Below are 21,075 nucleotides of genomic sequence, written 5' to 3' on the forward strand. Positions count from 1 at the left end.
TAGCTCTTGTGTTCAGCTGTATTGTCAATCAGTGTTGTTACTGGTGCTGCTAGTTTAAGGAGGCACTGAATAAAACATTCAGATCGTGTTATTTAAAAAGTCTTCATTTCCCTCTACGCATTTCTCTAGATGTAAGCTGTAATCTGCATTGAGCGGACAATTAGAGCTCAGTGAAACAGAGGAAAGAAAAGTGGAGGGGGCAGAAGTAAACACGACAAAAATAATGTGCAGATGGGATTTGGGGATTGTGTCTTTTGTTTGTTTCTCCCCCACACATCAGAGCTAAGAAATTCTGGGAACTTCAGAAATTTCAGATGAGAAGAAAGGCATTTGAGATCTAGTCAAGAAAGAATGATGCCTGTGATGGTCAGTGGTCAAGGGCGCGTCAAAGAGCAGTAGGTGGTGTAGGATTCAGGCTTCTGCAGGTGGCAAACGGAGACTTAGTGAGACCTACAGCAGCAAGCGAGTTGCTGCTCTGTCTTTCCACCAATTAATATGTAGCCTATGGACTATGCATTGCATTTTAAGACCACCATTTTCTATTTAAAAGAAACAGTGAAATCTAAATTAAGCAACTTAGTGATGAGGCAAGTTCTCTTGTATGAAGACTGAGAAAAATTTACCTGTTGAGTTGTTTACTTTTTCTATTACACATGCTTGCCTGCCATGCACATATTTTAATAATGGTAATACAAATATTGAGACTTCCCTGGTAGCTCAGAGGTGAAAGTGTCTGCTTGCAATGCAGGAGACCTGGGTTCGATCCCTGGGTTGGGAAGATTCCCTGGAGAAGGAAATGGCAACCCACTCCAGTATTCTTGCCTGGAGAATCCCATGGACAGAGGGGCCTGGTGGGCTACAGTCCATGGGTCGCAAAGAGTCGGACACGACTGAGCGACTCTGGGTGGGTAGATACAAATATGGGCTATTTATTTTGTACTACCATGAAATATAAGGGAGGAGAGCAATGTAAAGGGCCTAACAGGAGATTTTAAGAATGCTAAAGCTGTGTTTCTGTTGAGAGAAGCTTTTTAAAAAATTTCCTAGCTTTACAAATACTTCCTACTCAACAATACAGCAAAACCTAACTTTTCTCTCATTTTCAACACCTATTTTCTGGAAGTTTATTCATATAAACAAGGACTCATCAATTATCTCCTGTGTTTATAAGACAGATTTGTCTTTCACAATAAGGTTAGCACTGAATCGTCAATTATCCTGAAGCTGTCTCTCACTGAATGTACTTTTAAAAAAATAAAAATTAAAAAAAAAGAAAAGAGACAAAAATAAAACTCCATAGGTAAGGCTGCTGTTCATCTCCAGTTGAACACTGGAGGTCAGATGAAGCACTGACCTTAAAAAGTTAGATTCAAAATTTTAAATTGTTATCAAATAAACAAATGATAAAAAAATCAATCTTCATATGACTTTGCTGCAAATATCAATGTTCGCTTCAACACCACAAATCGAGAATACCACTGTCCTTTTCTTTCTAAATGTGAAATTGGTAGAAATCCATCCTCTATTTTTTTAAATTTACTTTTTTTTGAAGGATAATTGCTTTACAGCTTCCTCTATTTTTAAAGTTAACATTACCTTTGAAACTTACCAGGTGAGCTTGTCAAGTCCAGTTATTGGAGGCCTCCTTTCATTTTGGCTCTCTTTTCTGTATCGTTGCTTAAATTCTCACATCTCTTTATGATTCTAAACACAATTTCTGGGTCTGCTCCCCAGTCTTTAATTTGGATTTTTTAAACATTTTACTTTCTTTGCACTTTGTGTGTAAGTAATTCATGAATACATTCTTGGCAAATAGCAACACCTATTATAGAGGGCAGAAAGTAAAATAGGACATTCATTTCCAAATACGACAGGGTGGTTGCATCAAGCCAACCCTCTCTTCAAACACAACTACGAAAAATGACACAAAATAACAGCAGATAGCTCTTCAAATTCTGAACACAAAACGGAAGGCAAGATGCCAGAGAAAAGGAAACCACAAAGAAGTGAGATCAATATTTTAAGCAGCTTTTGTTCACCAGCTTCCTTGTTGCTACCCAGGCTTCTGTCTAATCCTACACTGTGGGGGTCGTGAGTCATAAAGCCTGAACAGGATGAGAGGACAGCAAGCGTGTGGTTCTGAGGGAGCTCTGACAGACGCACAGAGCTGGAGAGGCCAACACTGACTTCATGGTCTCGGGGAGCGCTCCCCAACTTTCACCGGAGACTCCGGAAGCCTCATACCCTAGGAGCAAGGGCCAAAAGCCCAGACAAAATAGCTCATGCTCTGATTGAATCAAGAGGATCTGCCTCAGTTCTAGGAGAAGGTCAGAAGAAACATAATCTTCCCTGATGGAAGACAAATATCTTCTGCAATCCTTCCAAATTTTTATACAGATTTTTCCATCATTCAATAAAAATGTTTGAAGCAAATCAAGAAAATTTACCCAAATCCAAGAGAAAAACTAGGTCTATAGACTAGAGATTATTCAGATATTAGCAATCTGAAATATAACTGAAGTTAATATGTTGACAAAATAATGCTATGATGTAGAATTTCATCAGAGGACTGGAATCTATAAAAATAAGCCAAACTCAAATTTTAGAACTGAAATACATAATCTTTAATTAAGAGCTCAGTAGGTAAATTGACCAATTAATCAAAGCTGAAGAGAGGTCTCTTGAACCCTTATATATCTCAGAAGAAACATCTGGAATGAAACACTGGTAGGAAACAAAATTGTGAAAATGCAGCAATAAAAAAGATGAAGATAAGTGATTCGTTGAGAAAAGTTCCCATGTTGGTGTAAGTCTAGTCCTAGGAGACGAGAGAGTCTTCAGTAGAAATAATATAGATGAAAAGCATAAGTTGCTCATAATGTTTGAATTATAGATCTCTAAATGTGAAAAGCAGAACTATAAACTTTTAGTAGAAAACATGAGAGTCTCTGCAAACTGGGTCAGAATAAGTGTTCTTGGGCATGCTACCAGAAGCATAATCCATTAAAGACACTGGTAAATTCCACTATATTAAAATTTAAAAGTTTTGCTCTGCAACAACCCTGTTAAGAGAAGGAAAAGAAAGACATTGTACTTAAAGGGAGAGAGTATTTGCAGAACTCAGGGCCAACATTTTGGAGGCATGAGATGAGGACTCGCTGCAAGATGAAAACGCAAGGGCTCTTGTTCAAAAGGCAGGAAAAATGGGTCATTTGGTAGCCAGAATGGAAAACTTGTCCATATCTTTCATGGTTTCTTTCTCAGTCTTCAGAGAATTTTTTAAGACTTGGCTTTTAGAGACGTTTTAGATTCATAGCAGAACTGTGAGAAAGGCACGGAGACTTCCTATCCACTCTCTGCCTCCAGAAAGGCAAGGCCTCCCCTGTTACCTGGACACCCCTACCTGAGTGCTGCATTGTTATAATCGTGGACCAACGCTGACGCGTCCTAATCACCCAAAGTGCACAGGGTGTACCTGGAGATGGACGTTCTCTGAATTGGGCAAACAGGAAATGGCAACCCACTCCAGTGTTCTTGCCTGGAGAATCCCAGGGACGGGCGAGCCTGGTGGGCTGCCGTCTCTGGGGTCGCACAGAGTTGGACACGACTGAAGCGACTTAGCAGCAACAGCAGCGGCTCAAAGACATGTATGCATCACATTTCGCCACACAGAGCGTTTTCTGAGCCCCCAAAGCCTGTGTGTGCTGCTCTGTAACCTCTCCACTGCCTCTCCAACTCCTGGCAACCACTGAGCTTTTTACCTGGCTGCAAGGTGTTGTCCTGTAGCCGGAATCACACAGTATGAACCCTTCTCGGTTTAGTTTTTTTCACTTCGTAATCTGCATCAGAGTTTCTTCCTTATATCCTCATGGATTGAGAGCTCATTTCCTTTTAGCACTGAATAATATTCTGTTGTCTGGACGTACCACCATCTCTTTATTTGCCCATTCACCCACTGAAGGACGTATTGGTTGCTTCCAAGTTTTAGAAATTATGAGTGAAGCTGCCATAGACATCATGTGTAGAGTTTTGTGTGGATGTAAGGTTTTGACTCCTTTGAGTGGATACCAAGGACCTTGATTGTTGGCTTATATGGTAAAAGTGAGTTTAATGAAAAGAAAAAAGAAAACCAAAACAAAAGCAAGCACAAATAACTGTCAGATGATCTTTCAAAGGGGCTGGACGCTTTTGCAGTCCCCCAGCAACGAGCGCGAGTTCCTGTGGCTCCACAGCCTCTCCAGCGTGTGACGTCATCGGCACTCTAGACAGGCCCCCTGACAGGTAGATGGTGATGTTTCGTTGTTTCATTTGTGTTGCCTGAGGCCACTGATGCGGCGCTTTTCATGTGCTTTCTTGTCATCTGTCTTCTTCGGTGAGGTGTCTTTTAAAGACTTTGGAGCATCCATTTTTTAGTCAGATTGTGTTACTAACCTGGGATTTTAAGAGTTGGGCATGTGGATATATGTGCCTCCAGATGGCGCTAGTGGTAAAGAACCCACCTGCGGATGCAGGAGGCACGCGAGACACAGGTTTGATCCCTGGGTCGGGAAGATGTCCTGGAAGAGGGCGTGGCCACCCTCTCCAGGGTTCTTGCCTGGAGAATCCCATGGGCAGAGGAGTCTGGTGGGCTGCTGTCCATAGAGTCTCAAAGGGTTGCGTATATACATGGCGTGTGTGTGTGTGTGTGTGTGTGTGTGTGTGTGTGTGTGTGTGTGTATTTCTCTTTCATTAACTTTTACTTATCTTAGCAATAATTGGAGGACTTGTATATAAACTCTGGGATTATTGGCAATGATCAGCATTAGTCAGGCTTATCATTCAGAAAAGGATATTACGTTTATGTTTGTTCTGTTTCTGTATATTTTGAATAACAGTGCTTTCTCAGAAGTATCTATTGCAAATATTTTTTTCCCAGTCTGTGGCTTGTCTTGTCATTCTCCTCACTTTCACAGAACAGAATTTTTAAAATTTAATGAAGCCTTGCTTATCAATGCTTTCTTTCATAAATTGTGCCTTTGACATTGTAGCTGGAAATCATTTTCGTGTATGTGGGTTTGACGGGGTGACAGAAGTCTTCTTTCCCAGTTTTCTGGCAAGTGACACTTTTGACTCTTATTTCTAGGCGTAAGGTGTGGTAAACTTTCTCCTTCTTGAGGTTAAGAAGAGCTCTTTCTTCCAGCACCTATTGTCCTGTTTCAGCACCTGGACAACATTCCGTACTGAAAGTTCCTCAGGAGAATGGCATATTACTAAGTTGATATTCTTTTTAAATTTTGTACTTTCTGTGTTTAGTTATTGCTGTGCTGTGTTTTCACGGCCGCCCGGGCTGCTCTCTAGATGCGGCGCGTGGGCCTCTCAGTGCAGCGGCCTCTCTTGCTGCAGAGCGTGGGCTCTGGGGCATTTGGGTATCCCTGACTGCAACACGCAGGCCCAGCAGCTGTGGCTCCCGGGCTCCAGAGTGCAGGCCCAGCAGCTGTGGCCCATAGGCCTGGTTGCTCCGAGGCATATGGGATCTTCCCCAACCAGGGATCAAACCTGTGTTTCCTGCATTATCGGCAGGCAGATTCTTTACCACTGAGCCTCTAAGGAAGCCGCAGGTTGATGCTCTACTTTACCAAGACTGGCCTTTCTATTTTCAGTTTTACCTGCTTATCAGTATTTCTAAGATAATGGAGAGAAAACTAGAGCTTCATTAAGTAGTGTTAGTTGCTCAGCTGTGTCCGACTCTGTGCAACCCCATGGACTGCAGCCCACTAGCCTCGTCTGTCCATGGGATTCTCCAGGCAAGAACACTGGAGTGGGTTGCCATGCCCTCCCTCAGGGGATCTTTCCGACCCAGGGATCAAACCCAGTCTCCTGCATTGTAGGTGGACTCCTTACCATCTGAGCCACCAGGGGACCTTGTGAACCAAGTAGGAAGAAACTGCACATCTGCACTGAGGTAGGAGGAGGAGGTTCCTGAGGCTGGGCTGGTCAGGAGGCTCTGCTCCTGCAGGTGGGAAAGCAGCGGCTCGCCTGGGAGTAAAGCCCTGTGTGCTCCTTGGGCGGCTGTGGCTGCCTTGAGTGGAATGGGCACTATTGTTACTGCTCAGTGCTCAGTCGTGTCTGACTCTCTGTGACCCCATGGACTGCAGCATACCAGGCTTCCCTGTCCCTCACCATCTCCCGGAGCTTGCTCAAACTCATGTCCATCGAGTTGGTGATGCCATCCAAACATCTCATCCTCTGTTGTCCCCTTCTCCTCCTGTCCCCAATCCCTCCCGGCATCAGAGTCTTTTCCAATGAGTTAACTTCGCATGAGGTGGCCAAAGGACTGGAGTTTCAGCTTTAACATCAGTTCTTCCAAAGAAATCCCAGGGTTGATCTCCTTCAGAATGGACTGGTTGGATCTCCTTGCAGTCCAAGGGACTCTCAAGAATCTTCTCCAACACCACAGTTCAAAAGCATCAATTCTTCAGTGCTCAGCCTTCTTCACAGTCCAACTCTCACATCCATACATGACCACAGGAAAAACCATAACCTTGTCTAGATGGACCTTAGTCAGCAAAGTCATGTCTCTGCTTTTGAATATGCTATCTAGGTTGGTCATAACTTTTCTTCCAAGGAGTAAGTGTCTTTTAATTTCATGGCTGCAGTCACCATCTGCAGTGATTTTGAAGCCCCCTAAAAAATAAAGTCTGACACTGTTTCCACTGTTTCCCCATCTATTTCCCATGGAGTGATGGGATCGGATGCCATGACCTTCGTTTTCTGAATGTTGAGCTTTAGGCCAACTTTTTCACTCTCCTCTTTCACTTTCATCAAGAGGCTTTTTAGTTCCTCTTCACTTTCTGCCATAAGGGTGGTGTCATCTGCATATCTGAGGTTATTGATATTTCTCCTGGCAATCTTGATTCCAGCTTGTGTTTCTTCCAGCCCAGCGTTTCTCATGATGTACTCTGCATAGAAGTTAAATAAGCAGGGTGACAATATACAGCCTTGATGTACTCCTTTTCCTATTTGGAACCAGTCTGTTGTTCCATGTCCAGTTCTAACTGTTGCTTCCTGACCTGCATACAGGTTTCTCAAGAGGCAGATCAGGTGGTCTGGTATTCCCATCTCTTTCAGAATTTTCCACAGTTTACTGTGATCCACACAGTCAAAGGCTTTGGCATAGTCAATAAAGCAGAAATAGATGTATTTCTGGAACTCTCTTGCTTCTTCCATGATCCAGCAGATGTTGGCAATTTGATCTCTGGTTCCTCTGCTTTTTCTAGCTGGATGATTCTGGCTCAGGGTTTCTCATAGGCTTCAACCAAGATGTTGGCCATGACATTGGTCATCTCCTGATGGCCACTTGGACCGGAGAATCCACTGACAAGGTGGTTCACACACATGGCTGATGAGTTGGGGCTGGATCTTGACAGGAGGCCTCCGTTCTCTACCATGGGCGTGTGCCTGCTAAGTCACTTAAGTCATGTCCTTCTCTTTGTGGCCCAGTGGGCCATAGCCCATCAGTCTCTACCCATGGGATTCCCCAGAAGAGCAGGTTGTCATGCTCTTCTCCTGGGGATCTTCCAGACCCAGGGGTTGAACCGTTGTCTCTGATGTCTCCTGAACTGACAGGCAGGTTCTTTACCACCAGCACCACCTGGGAAGCCCAGACCTTTTCAAAAGGTGACTTGAGTGTCCCAACGTGACAGCTGGATTCTCTCCAAATAGATGGGTTAGAGGGTGCAAGGCAGAAGCTTTATAATCTTACCTCTAGAGTGACACACCATTCTTTCTGCTTTATTTCCTTTTGTTGAATGTGTTGGCTTATTCACTGTGAGATGGGACTACACAATAGTGTGAATTCCAAGAGGCAGGGGCACTGCGAACCATCTTAGAATCTGGCCGCACAGTTTCATCTTCTGTCTACCAAGAATTTCTTCACTTGGAGGAGGTGATGGCGTTGATAGCCATCTCTGGCATCACAGCTTGCAAACTGGAATAAAGAAAAGAGCTCTCAGCATCTGAACATTCAGTATTGCAGAAGGTCTCTGATTGGCCCAGTGCTGGGTCACATGTCCTCCCGTGGAAGGAGCCGCCATAAGCCTAAGTCCTGGGGTCACCTCCTCACCCTGAGATCGTGGCAGGATCTGTGGTTGGTAGCTTCACCTGACTCATATAAGTCTGGGGAGAGGATCGGAATAAGGTCTATCTTTCTAGGACTGCTGGGTAAAAAAATTTACATCTTCTTTATCATTATCATCCTACCCTTGCCGATATGGGAGAACGTTCTCTGTGGGAAGAATCTTCCTTTGTTAACTGGATCTGGACATTTGCTACTGACTTTTTAGGGGCTGGCACTTCAGGATATTCTTTAGGTGTCAAAAGTAAGATATTGGGTATATTTCCCTTGTGTTTCTCATAAAGTATAATTTTAAAAGGCTTGCATTACTAATGACTGGGTCATTTTACTTCTTCACTAAAATCTTTTAAATTCTACTCTTTAAAATCTCTTAGGCTGTGCATCCAAAGCATTTATTCATTAATTACTGTTTTGCAAGGACTACACATTTCATTAGTCTCTTAATTTTTTGGAAAGTGATTTTGTTTATCACCTAAAAGGCTTAAACAATAAACAATGAAGAGCCGTATAAAAACAAAATGTTCACATCTTTCCCAAATAATAGCACAGAACTACTTTGTGGTATATATGTGTGTATGTGTGTGTGTGTGTGCACTGCTTATCAATATTACCCAAATTAATATTCTATTAACACAATCTAGGAAACACAATTCTAGTTTAAGTTTCTTTGTAGAGTTACTGGAGTAGTAGAAAGGATAAGGAACAGACATACTATATTTCAATTTTTAGAGGGCATTTGAAAAAATTATTTTTTATTAATTTAAGATGAAAACAATTTCTAGACGAGTCATCTTCAAACATTTTTCTTGTATAATCTATGAAAAATTTTTGAAAAATTAATCGTCTCACAAATTTTTACCTTGATGTCACGTTTTTCATCATACCTTAAAAATTATTTTTTAAAAAGTTGAATCAGAGATTCACAGAATTGATTTCACTGTAAATATTTTCCATGGCATACTCTGCGTTGGTCTCATACATATTCTATTTTTAGTTATTCATTTATTAAATCCGTATTTGTAATGTCAGTCATCAGTATTTGTGTAATAGCATACACAAACCCAACACCCAGAAGGAAACCTAGGACTTGATCTGACATTTAGCTGTTTATTTTCCTCCTGCTGTTCCATTCCCCTGGGTCACCTACCCTACCCTGAGTTCTGTGTTTGTTGCTCTCTAACTTTCTGTTTTATTTAGTTTATTGTATTTGTATGCGTTCTGAAGATATATATCATATATTTGTTATATATATATATAATTTTAAATGTTTTTGTTTTATAAAAAAGGCTTAAGAGTATATGTAATCTTTTGGAACTTAATATTTCATTCAATATTATTTTGGTAAGATTCATCCATATTTTTGAATGTCTCTATTGTTTAAAAAGAAATATTTTATCAAAGTTTATAACAAATGTAAAATACACGGACCAAAAAATGTGCAAGGCAGATCATAGGTACAACTGGATGAACTGAAATAAACACACCTGCACAATTAAAAAAAAAAAAAAAGCAAAATGCTCACGTTCTGCCATAGTATTCTCCAGCTCTACAAGAAGAATATGCTCAAGGGGCATCTCTGAGTGATTATGTTAGGCAAGAAAGTCCTACAAAGTCAATATAATACTCTATTTAAAATATACTTAACCAGACCAATAATAATTATCTAGCCCAATTAACAATATAGAAAGCAATTTCTGCTTTGCTTTCCCTAAAGAAAATAAAGACACCACTGCACTTAATTCCCTGTGATAAATCACAAATTGAAATAACAAATGCAGCAGTTTAATTAAAATTGGGCATATTTATTAGAGATGAATCACAAGGGTCTTGCAATCAGAGAAAACGTGTCTGAATAAGAAATTTAGGTATTTTTTTTAGCATTTTTAAAGCACATTTTAGAATTTCACAGAACATCCTTTGTAAACAGTAATTGTAAAGGGGTAGGTCATGCTATTGTTATTTTAAATCAGCTTAAATTACATCCCAAATTACAAGAATGGAAAGTGCTTATCTCTATTACATTTCTTAGTTTGTCTGGATAGATATGCTTAAAGGGTGGCAGCTTTATGGATGTATTGTAGAGAAGCATAAGGTAGTTGCTGGACGTCAACTGCATCACTTCATCTTACCTCAATTTTACGTTCTGGCTCATTCTAAAGGGTTTGTTCCACACTGCTCTGGTGCTCTTTATGTACCCTTGTCCCATTAGGGGTTGTGAAATTAACAATTGCTTCCCGAATTTGTGACTGTTAAGCATTAAGTTCTGGGACCACAGCAAAACCCTTAACACATTGGAGAAATTTTCTCTAGATAATTGAAAAGGAGATTTTCACATCTTTAAAATGCAATGGAGTTTACCAACATATGAACTAAATAAAAAATAAATTAGTAGCAAGAATGATCTATACTCAAAAAAATCTATCTCCTATGCCTTTGCCAGCATAAGAAATACACAACGTGAGAGTTGTGAGTTAAGTTGTATTTGGGGCAAAATGAGATTGAGGGCAGGAGGAGAAGGGGACGACAGGATGAGATGGTTGGATGGCATCACCAACTCGATGGACATCGGTTTGGGTAGATTTCGGGAGTTGGTGATGGACAGGGAAGCCTGGTGTGCTGCGGACGCAAGGAGTCAGACACAACTGAGCGACTGAACTGATCTGAACTGAAGACTATCGCTGGGGAGACAGTGTCTCAGAGAGCTCTGAGAAACTGCTCCAAAGAGGCAGGGGTGAAGGCCAGTATATATGTGATTTTGGTGAAGAGGGAGTATGTGCAATCAGTAGGCCTTAGGAAGCATCACTATGAACAAAGCTAGTGGAGGTGATGGCATTCCAGTTGAGCTATTTCAAATCCTAAAAGATGATGCTGCAAAAGTGCTGCCTTCAATATGCCAGCAAATCTGGAAAACTCAGCACAGGACTGGAAAAGGTCAGTTTTCATTCCAATCCCTAAGAAAGGCAACGCCAAAGAATGTTCAAACTTCTGCAGAATTGCACTCATCTCACACGCTAACAAAGTAGTGCTCAAAATTCTCCAAGCCAGGCTTCAATAGTATGTGAACCGTGACCTTCCAGATATTCAAGCTGGATTTAGAAAAGGCAGAGGAACCAGACATCAAATTGCCAACGTCTGTTGGATCATCGAAAAAGCAAGGGAATTCCAGAAAAACATCTACTTTTGCTTTATTAACTATGCTAAAGCCTTTGACTGTGTGGATCACAATAAACTGTGGAAAATTCTGAAAGAGATGGGAATACCAGACCACCTGACCTGCCTCCTGAGAAATCTGTACACAGGTCAAGAAGCAACAGTTACAACTGGACATGGAGCAACAGACTGGTTCCAAATCAGGAAAGGAGTCCGTCAAGGCTGTATATTGTCACCCTGCTTGTTTAACTTATATGCAGAGTACATCACATGAAATGCTGAGTTTGATGAAGCACAAGCTGGAATCAAGATTGCTGAGAGAAATATCAATAACCTCAGATATGCAGATGATACCACCCTTATGGCCAAAAGTGAAGAAGAACTAAAAAAGTCTCTTGATGAAAGTGAAAGAGGAGAGTGAAAAAGCTGGCTTCAAAGTCAACATTCAGAAAATGAAGATCATGGCATCTGGTCCCATCAGTTCATGGCAGGTAGATGGGGAAACAGTGACATACTTCATTATTTTGGGGCTCGCAAATCACTGCAGACGGTGACGGCAGCCATGAAATTAAAAGGCACTTACTCCTTGGAAGAAAAGCTATGACCAAGCTAGACAGTACATTAAAAAGCAAAGACATTACCAACAAAGGTCCATCTAGTCAAAGCTGTGGTTTTTCCAGTGGTCATGTATGAATGTGAGAGTTGGACCATAAAGAAAGCTGAGCACTGAAGAATTGATGCTTTGGAACTGTGGTGTTAGAGAAGACTCTTGAGAGTCCCTTGGAGAGCAAGGAGATCAAACCTGTCCATCCTAAAGGAAATCAGTTCTGAATATTCATTGGAAGGACTGTTGCTGAAGCTGAAACTCCAATACTTTGGCCACCTGATGTGAAGAGCTGACTCATTTGAAAAGACCCTGATGCTGGAATGGCTGAAGGCAGGAGGAGAAGGGGACCTCAGGGGATGAGATGGTTGGATGGCATTACTGACTCTATGGACGTGAGTTTGAGCAAGCTGCGGGAGTTGGTGATGGGCAGGGAGGCCTGGTGTGCTAAAAGTCCATGGGCTCACAAAGAGTAGGACATGACTGACTGAACTGAACTCTGCTAATCATGAGGAGTGGCTGTCATGGTGAAGGATTTTAGTGCTTTTCTAGATATGAGGAGATACAAGGATCAGGCTCATTAGATCAGCTTGAAAATATCTAACTTTCTAAATACCTGTTCTGCGGTGTCTTTCCAGCCCACAGAGTCCTCACTCCTGGTCTTTACCCTTCAGGAGATGTGGACGGCCTCAGCTGCAGCACCACGTAGTCTAATCCTTACAGAGGTGGAGGGCACGTGCCAATGGCAAGTGCCAGTTTGTAGTTGACACCTGGTATACGCAGCTGCCATCTCAGTGGGCAGAAAATGCAATCAGGACGTGCTCCAGCGGGTGGGCTGTTTTGTGGACAGAATGTCAGTCTGAGCTTCAAATGTCCCATCTTGTAGATTCGTTTTCCAACTTTGATGTATTTGAATATTATTAATATATTTGCCCACAAGTAATTGTTTTAGAAATTACTCCTCAGCAGCAATATAAAATCTCATACTGTGATGGTAACACTTTCCAAGAACACTGTTTTTATTGCTTCATTACACCCACTGGGCCATTTTTATTGTTGAATATAATGGGTAAGTGTTCATTTTCCAAACAATGCAAACATGTCAGGGCAAAAGCATGCTGGAATTAATAAAGGAGAACAGATGGCATTTAAGGGGCAACTTATACATGGCTCTGTAAGTAGAACTCACTTTCTGGGATAAACAAATACTATTTGGAAGGCAGTGTTTGTGCCTAATGAAAAAGGAGATACTTTCAACAGGACGTAAGACATGTAAAATCATCCACTTAGACCCCCTCTTTGCCTATTAAATCCTGCTTTTCTAAATGCTGCATGAAACAACTTTGAGCTATTTAAATTTGGCTTATTATCATTATTTAAAGAGAGACATGTGAGATAAGTCTAAAAATGTAAAATTTCTGATGGTGAGGAGGAGGCTAAAAGGCTTATTCCAATGATGCCTTTCTTCACATTATGTGAATGAATTTATTGAAGCCAATCTAGGAACCCTTCTAATCTGCCCAGTGTTATCACAGCTCTGTCCCTCCCGCCTTCCCTCTGAGTTCCCCAGCTCCTGATACTGCCTCCTTCAGTGTCAGTCTCCCACTTCTGTGCTGAAGTTAGTTGATTAAAATGTTGTGTTAGTTTCTGGTCTGTAGCAAAGTGAGTAATTCAGATAAGTCTTTCTATACGCAAATATATATATTTATATTAATCTATGTTTTCCAGAGTCTTGTCCATTATAATTTATTACCAGATGTTGAATGCACTTCCCTGTGTTGCAGAGCAGGACCTGTTGTCTACCCATTTTACATAAAGTGCTGTGTATACGGTAACCCCCACACTGCGGATTTATCCCCTTCCCCTTTGGTGACCATAAGTTTGTTTTCTGAGTGTGTGAACCCTTTCCTGTTTTGTACAAAGGTTCATTGCATCTTGTTTTAGATTCCACATGTAAAGAATGTCACATGGTATTTCTCTTTCTCATTTCACTCAGGATGACAATTCCTAGGTTCATCCATGATGCTACAAACAGCATTATTTCATTCTTTTGTGACCAAGTAATAATCCATTGTATGTATGTACTACATCTTCTTTATCCAGTCATGTGTTGATGGACATCTATGTATAACTTCCCTCTTTAAACAAAATTTCAATATTATGAGTTGGCCTGGGTCTAATAAATTGTTATTCAGAATATCTAAATATTCCTCATGATAGGAAATTTGTCCCCTCTTATTTCATTACTAATTCCATTTTCCCTGAAAAATGAATTTAAAATGTCTGTAGAATTTAAAAAGTATGCCTAGGTGTGTGTATGTGTTTGTGTGTGTATTTAGAAAGAGTGAGGAGAGAAAAATTAGTACCAGCAGGGAAGCTTTAATATTTAAAAAAATAGATTTTTGTAAATTAATTATATTAATTAATTGGGCTTACCTTGTGGATCAGCTGGTAAAGAATCCGCCTGCAATGCCGAAGACCTGGCTTCAATCCCTGGGCTGGGAAGATCCCCCGGAGAAGGGAAAGGCCGCCCACTCCAGCATTCTGGCCTGGAGAGCTCCATGGGCTGAGTTCATGGCTACAGTCCACAGGGTCACAGAGTGTTGGACACAACGGAGCGACTTTCACTTTTTGTAGTCTTAAATAGTTCTAAACTACCCAAAATGCTCCATTAGTTAGTATGAGCTTGAAAAATAGATTGTGTTAACAGAAAACTGAAAGACATACGGTGTTGACTGGTGCCTGTCTTATTTTAATAGATCTCAGTTAAATAAATGCCTGCAGATAACAGTTAAAAGTTGTTCCTGTACAAAGGTACTGAAGCAAGGAATGCAGACATTTCAGAGGAAAATGACCATACATTTTGTTAAGAATTTACACATGTATTTTCATAGGTGAAGGGGATTTTAGACTAGAATCTTCATTGGTTACAGTCTAACTAGAAGATGGGACTCCCCAGGTGGCACTAGGTGTAAAGAACCTGCCTCCTGATGTAGGAGACGTAAGAGATGTGAGTTGGGTCCCTGGGTGGAGAAGATCACTTGGAGGAGGGCATGGCAGCCCAGTCCAGTGTTCTTGCCTGGAGAATCCCATGGACAGCAGAGGCTGGAGGGTTACAGTCCATGGGGTCGCAAAGAGTCAGACACAACGGAAGTGGCTCAGCATGTATGCATGCAACTAGGAGCTATCACTAGACTCTCATTCTAGGGCTAGGACCAGAGTTCAAAACTCAGCTCTGGGTCAATTTCTTTGTCTGTAAGTCTGGGTTGATGATAGGACATACCTCATTGGTGACATTTTGAGGATTAAATGAAGGCATATTTGTAAACTGTTTCAACAGTGTGTGACATCTAGTGAGTGCTGTAGTAAGTGCTTCTAAATTATTAGTTTAAAAACCCTGACATTTTCATTAATGGTCTTCATTTTAAGGAAACATTAATTGTGAACACATTTCAAGCATGGTATTGTTGCCTGTTACTCTGGACACTTGTGAACAGGGTGATTTTATGACTATGGGAGTGTCCATCCAGGAACAGCATGAAATGGAGAGAGACGCCAGGATTTCAGCAGGAAATTAGTGCCCGAGATCAGAAGCACATCAAGTTTCTGTGACCAGCTCATCCTTCCCTTACAGACACGTCTTCTGATACAGCAAGCCAGGTCAAAATCAAATGGTCGCTTGCTGGTCATGTCCTCAGGACGGGGGCCCTTATATGACCTAAGAGTTTTAGAATATCAAGACACTGAAGCCTGCAGCCTCTCTCCCACCAGAGATGGTCATGCATGTGTGCTTATTCATCTTCAACTCCTTGTAACCCCATGGACCATAGCCCACCAGGCTCCTCTGTCCATGGAATTCTCCAGGCAAGAATCCTGGAGTGGGCTGCCGTTTCCTGCTCCAGGGGACCTTCCCGACCCCGGGACTGAACCCACGTCTCCTGTGTCTCCTGCCTTAGCAGGCAGATTCTTTACCACTGAGCCACCTGGGAAGCCCCAGAGATGGTCAAGCCAAGGGCTAATCCTTGTCCACAGGACTGGTATCCCCCAGATAGTGTTTTCATAAATCCATGTCACAATGCCTAGCAAACTCTTTCACCTGCTTCCTGGTTGACCAAGCCCTTGAAGTCAGTATTTCTTCATATGTCTGGATATCTGTTCAAGCCATATTTCAAGTTTCCTCTGAACTTTTGTTGCCCTGGGAGCATTCTTTCTCTCCATCATAACTTTGAAAAGCTCTTTTCTGACCCATTATGTATTTATGTCAAAGCTTAAATTCTCAGAGGCTTTTCTTATTTTCTAGGCTTTTCTTATTTTCTAAAAAAGAAGCCTCACTTTCTAAAGCCTGTTTGAGGTTGAGTAAACTTGCTTAGTTAAGCAATAGAAATGTCAAACCAGATTGAATTTTGAAATGTTTAAAAAGAATGTGAATGTTTGACCAGGAAAGTCTCAAGTTATGCCTATTTTCAACTTAGCAAAGTATCATTATGAAAAGTTGCATTAAAGTAAGCCAGCTGGACTTTGGTACAAAATATATACTCTTTCATGCCAGTTTCTATTGGTGCCCTGCCTTTAGGCAATAAAATTTGTTCTCAGAAGATAATCACCAATCACCATTCCTGAACATATTGCCAACACCACAATACTAACATCTCCCTTTCCGGTGGGACAGGGATCTTTTCTCCAAAAGATGGATCTCAGTGGTTTGCATCATATTTATATATATGTGAATTGTTTTGAGAAAAAGATTGCTGATATGCAAGCTTTTTGCACACAGAATTGTGTAGTTTGCACTAAAAGCTTGCAATAAAAGTTGTTTAACTGATAAGCATCATTGAGTTAGAAATGATTATGACATTGAGAATACTCTATCTAAACATTTGTCGATGGTGCCATTTCATTTGGCTTAAATGCTCTCTTAGTATTCTCTTTTTCCTCCTAATTCATCATTGATCTATACATTATTCCTCCAAATTAATGATTTTAAAGCTTCTACAGCTTTTCCACTTTCATTCCTGGCTCTTTGGATCAGGAAAAAGTGGATCTCATCTGGTAAATTACAGATATAATGAGCTGAAGTTGACAGTAAATAATATTCAATGTACAGCAGCACATTACTGATTTTGGAATGGCTGGGTGGAAAGCTATGTTTTTTCAAACATTTTTTATTTAAACATACCTCAAAAATTAGAGCAAATCTGGGTAAAACTTTCTTTCTAAGTACCCACATAGCAGTTCCATATATGTTAAAATTGAAGATATATAGAATATATGCTGCTGCTGCTGCTAAGTCGCTCAGTTGTGTCCGACTCTGTGTGACCCCATGGACTGCAGCCCACCAGGCTCCTCCATCCATGGGATTTTCCAGGCAAGAGTACTGGAGTGGGATACCACTGCCTTCTCCGATAGAATGTATAGAATCACAAATCTATAAAATCTTAGCATGTGAAGGAGCTTCATGGCAATATGGTATATTTTGACATTTTTTATTTTGGGGCTTTCAAACTTTGTTTGAGAAGTTTAATTCTGAGATGTGTTAATAAAATGCAATAGTCTTATCAATTAATATACTCGTTTCTGAAGATTTCAGATCTGGCATCATTTTAAAGGAAAATTACATGATGGTGTGATCACTCACCTAGAGCCAGACATCCTGGACTGCGAAGTCAAGTGGGCCTTAGGAAGCACCACTATGAACAAAGCTAGTGGAGCTGATAGAATTCCAGTTGAGCTGTTTCAAATCCTGAAAGATGATGCTGTGAAAGTGCTGTACTCAATATGTCAATAAACCTGGAAAACTCAGCAGTGGCTACAGGACTGGAAAGAGTCAGTTTTCATTCTAATCCGTAAGAAAGGCAATGCCAAAGAATGTTCAAACTACTGCAGAATTGCACTCATCTTACACCCTAGCAAAGTAATTCTCAAAATTCTCCAAGCCAGGCTTCAACAGTACATGAACTGTGAACTTTCAGATGTTCACGCTGGATTTAGAAAAGGCAGAAGAACCAGAGATCAAATTGCCAAGATCTGCTGGATCATCAAAAAAGCAAGAGAGTTCCAGAAAAACATCTACTTTTGCTTTATCAACTACTGCAAAGCCTTTGACTGTGTGGATCTCAACAAACTGTGGAAAATTCTTCAAGAGATGGGAATACCAGACCATCTGACCTGCTCCTGAGAAATCGGTATGCAGGTCAGGAAGCAACAGTTAGAACTGGACATGGAACAACAGACTGGTTCCAAATCGGGAAAGGAGTATGTCAAGGCTGTATATTGTCACCTTGCTTGCTGCTGCTGCTGCTGCTGCTAAGTCACCTTAGTCATGTCCGACTCTGTGCGACCCCATAGATGGCAGCCCATCAGGCTCCTCCATCCCCTAGAGTGGGTTGCCATGTCCATCTCCAATGTATGAAAGTGAAGAGTGAATGTGAAGTCGCTCAGTCGTGTCCGACTCTTGGCGGCCCCATGGACTGCAGCCTATCAGGCTCCTCCACCCATGGGATTTTCCAGGCAAGAGTACTGGAGTGGGTCGCCATTGCCTTCTCCATCACCTTTCTTATTTAACTTATATGCAGAGTACATCATGAGAAACGCTGGGCTGGATGAAGCATAAGCTGGAATCAAGACTGCCGGGAGAAATATCAATAACCTCAGATATGCAGATGACACCACCCATATGGCAGAAAGTGAAGAAGAACTAAAGAGCCTCTTGATGAAAGTAAAAGAGGAAAGTGAAAAAGTTGGCTTAAAGCTCAACATTCAGAAAACGAAGAGCACGGCATCTGGTCCCATCACTTCATGGGAAATAGATGGGGAAACAGTGGAAACAGTGGCTGACTTTATTTTTCTGGGCTCCAAAATCACTGCAGATGGTGATTGCAGCCATGAAATTAAAAGATGCTTGCTCCTTGGAAGGAAACTTATGACCAACCTAGACAGCATATTAAAAAGCAGAGACATTACTTCGCCAACAAAGGTCCATCTAGTCAAGGCTATGGTTTTTCCAGTAGTCATGTGTGGATGTGAGAGTTGGACTATAAAGAAAGCTCAGCACCACAGAATTGATGCTTTTGAACTGTGGTATTGGAGAAGACTCGTGAGAGTCCCTTGGACTGCAAGGAGATCCAACCAGTCCATCCTAAAGGAGATCAGTCCTGGGTGTTCATTGGAAGGACTGATGCTGAAGCTGAAGTTCCAATACTTGGGCCACCTGATGTGAAGAACTGACTCATTGGAAAAGACTCTGATGCTGGGAAAACTCAGGGCAGGAGGAGAAGGGAACGACAGAGGATGAGATGGTTGGAAGGCATTACTGACTCAATGGACATGAGTTTGAGTAAGCTTCAGGGTTTGGTGATGGACAGGGAGGCCTGGCATGCTGTGATCCATGTGGTCACAAACAGTTGGACATGACAGAGCGACTGAACTGAATTGAAGCAAGAAAATGTCTTTTAAAATGGTTTACTGAGCCTTAAAATCCAAACAAATACTAGATTTTAAAAATTATTTTGAAAACAAAGCACTATATTGCATCCCCAGCAGTGGTAGGGTTCACAGCACAGCAAGAAGCGGAGCCCCAGCCCCAGCCAGAGTGAAGCTTTTGAGTGGCCACAGAGACACAGCACCACCAGCAAGCAGCTAGCTAATTAAAAAAGCCAACCGGGGAGCTTCCTCTTGAAACAGTTAAATACAGTATGTTGCCTACATTTTCCATGAGGTGAAGTCATGTATTATTGTTCTTTCATCGATAGAAATAGAAGCTGAATACCACCTTCTATTTAATGACATTATTTTGTCTATTTTAAGATTGTAATTAAAGTTCTTCTTAGTCTTCTCTTTGCATCTAAGAAACCAAATCTTCTAATTTAAATTTATAATCTACTGTCTGCTGTTTAATGATCTGCCGCATTTCTTCCTAGACCTGCATTCATGTCTTTTAGGTTTCTACTTAGAGTTTAAATATGAATATAATGCATTTGAGAAACAAGAGTATAAGGAAATTGTCACTAAACTCTTTAACATATTAAAAAATCTCTATTAAATAGTCATTTTCTGTCTCAAATTTATCATCCTTTATTACCTTTTTGTTTATAATAATTGTTATAATTCAACAATGTCATTTTCAATTTTGGTTGTTTTACAGGGTCTAGAATTAGTCTGATTTGAGTCTGCAAACTTAATTAACCATCATCAAGCTTATCATTCTGATGATAGAAAAATATATTAAATGGCACTGTAGTGAAACTTGGCTACTGAGAGTTTATTGCATTTTTTTAAAACTGGTTTCTACTTTTTTGTAAGTCAGATCTGATCTATTGATTAGTGTATCTAGTACATAAAATGAGTCTTTGTCTTATATGGGAAATGTAAACAGTTGTCGGATAGCTGCATGTAAAACCAAATCCAGGGTCTGAAGGAAAGAGTGTGTAATTGATTAGTCTTGTTTGCCAGGGGTGTTCATCAGGGGTGTTCATCCCATGAAAATTAGTTCATGGGAGAAATAATTTTTCTTCTGTCTGTTTTACCCTAATATGCTTTATCTATTTGAGGTTAGGAGTACAGCTTGGGGGGGAAAAACAAAACAAAACAAAACTTAAACCATTTTGTAAAGCTTAGGTGATAAATTGTCATAGAAATGTTCTTTGATGAACAAACACATTTCCTTGGAAATCCGGGTCAATCCTCAGTTTTACTATTAATACCAAAGAGTTCACTGGCTTATTAGTTTTTTTATTGCTGCATGACAGTATACATTATCACAGGAAAGTTAATGGGTGAAAACAACACAAACGTATTATCTCACAGCTTCTAAATAGCGAGAGTCCACACATGGCTTATCTGGTGGTCTGGATCGTCTGCCAGCTTGCAGCTGATGAGCGCAAAGTGAAAAGTTGAAGTGTCATGTGAGTAGACAGTTAAAGTGCAGGGAGTCAGAGTCAGATTACTCAGTAACATACCAGTTACTTTGCGTGGGTTAGAAGTTTCGGAGCAAAACGGCTCTCAACAAAACACGGCCTCTGAGCGCATAGGGCGCTCGGCACATGAAGTACTGGGTCAGAAACCTGGTGAAGGGAAGCTGTGGCGGACCCTTCAGTTTCTTTCAGACTTCTAGAAGTCGGTACCAAGGTGTCTGCCTGTGCTGTGGCCACACCTAAGACGTGGCTGGGGAAGGGACCCCTTTCTTACTCTCATGCCGTTGGTGACATTCAGC

General features: G+C 41.1%; 1 protein-coding gene across 1 annotated transcript in view; it reads left to right on the forward strand.

Annotated features, from left to right (window-relative positions):
- The first annotated feature begins 8,248 nt into the window (after positions 1 to 8,248).
- Positions 8,249 to 21,075, forward strand: part of ZNF385D (zinc finger protein 385D) — a 782,386-nt gene continuing 769,559 nt past the window's right edge. The window contains exon 1 of the mRNA XM_052661397.1: positions 8,249 to 8,357. Coding sequence (XP_052517357.1) covers positions 8,249 to 8,357 — 109 coding nt within the window. The remainder of the gene's footprint in view (positions 8,358 to 21,075) is intronic.

The sequence above is a fragment of the Budorcas taxicolor genome, chromosome 24, assembly GCF_023091745.1.
Source record: "Budorcas taxicolor isolate Tak-1 chromosome 24, Takin1.1, whole genome shotgun sequence".
NCBI lineage: Eukaryota > Metazoa > Chordata > Mammalia > Artiodactyla > Bovidae > Budorcas > Budorcas taxicolor.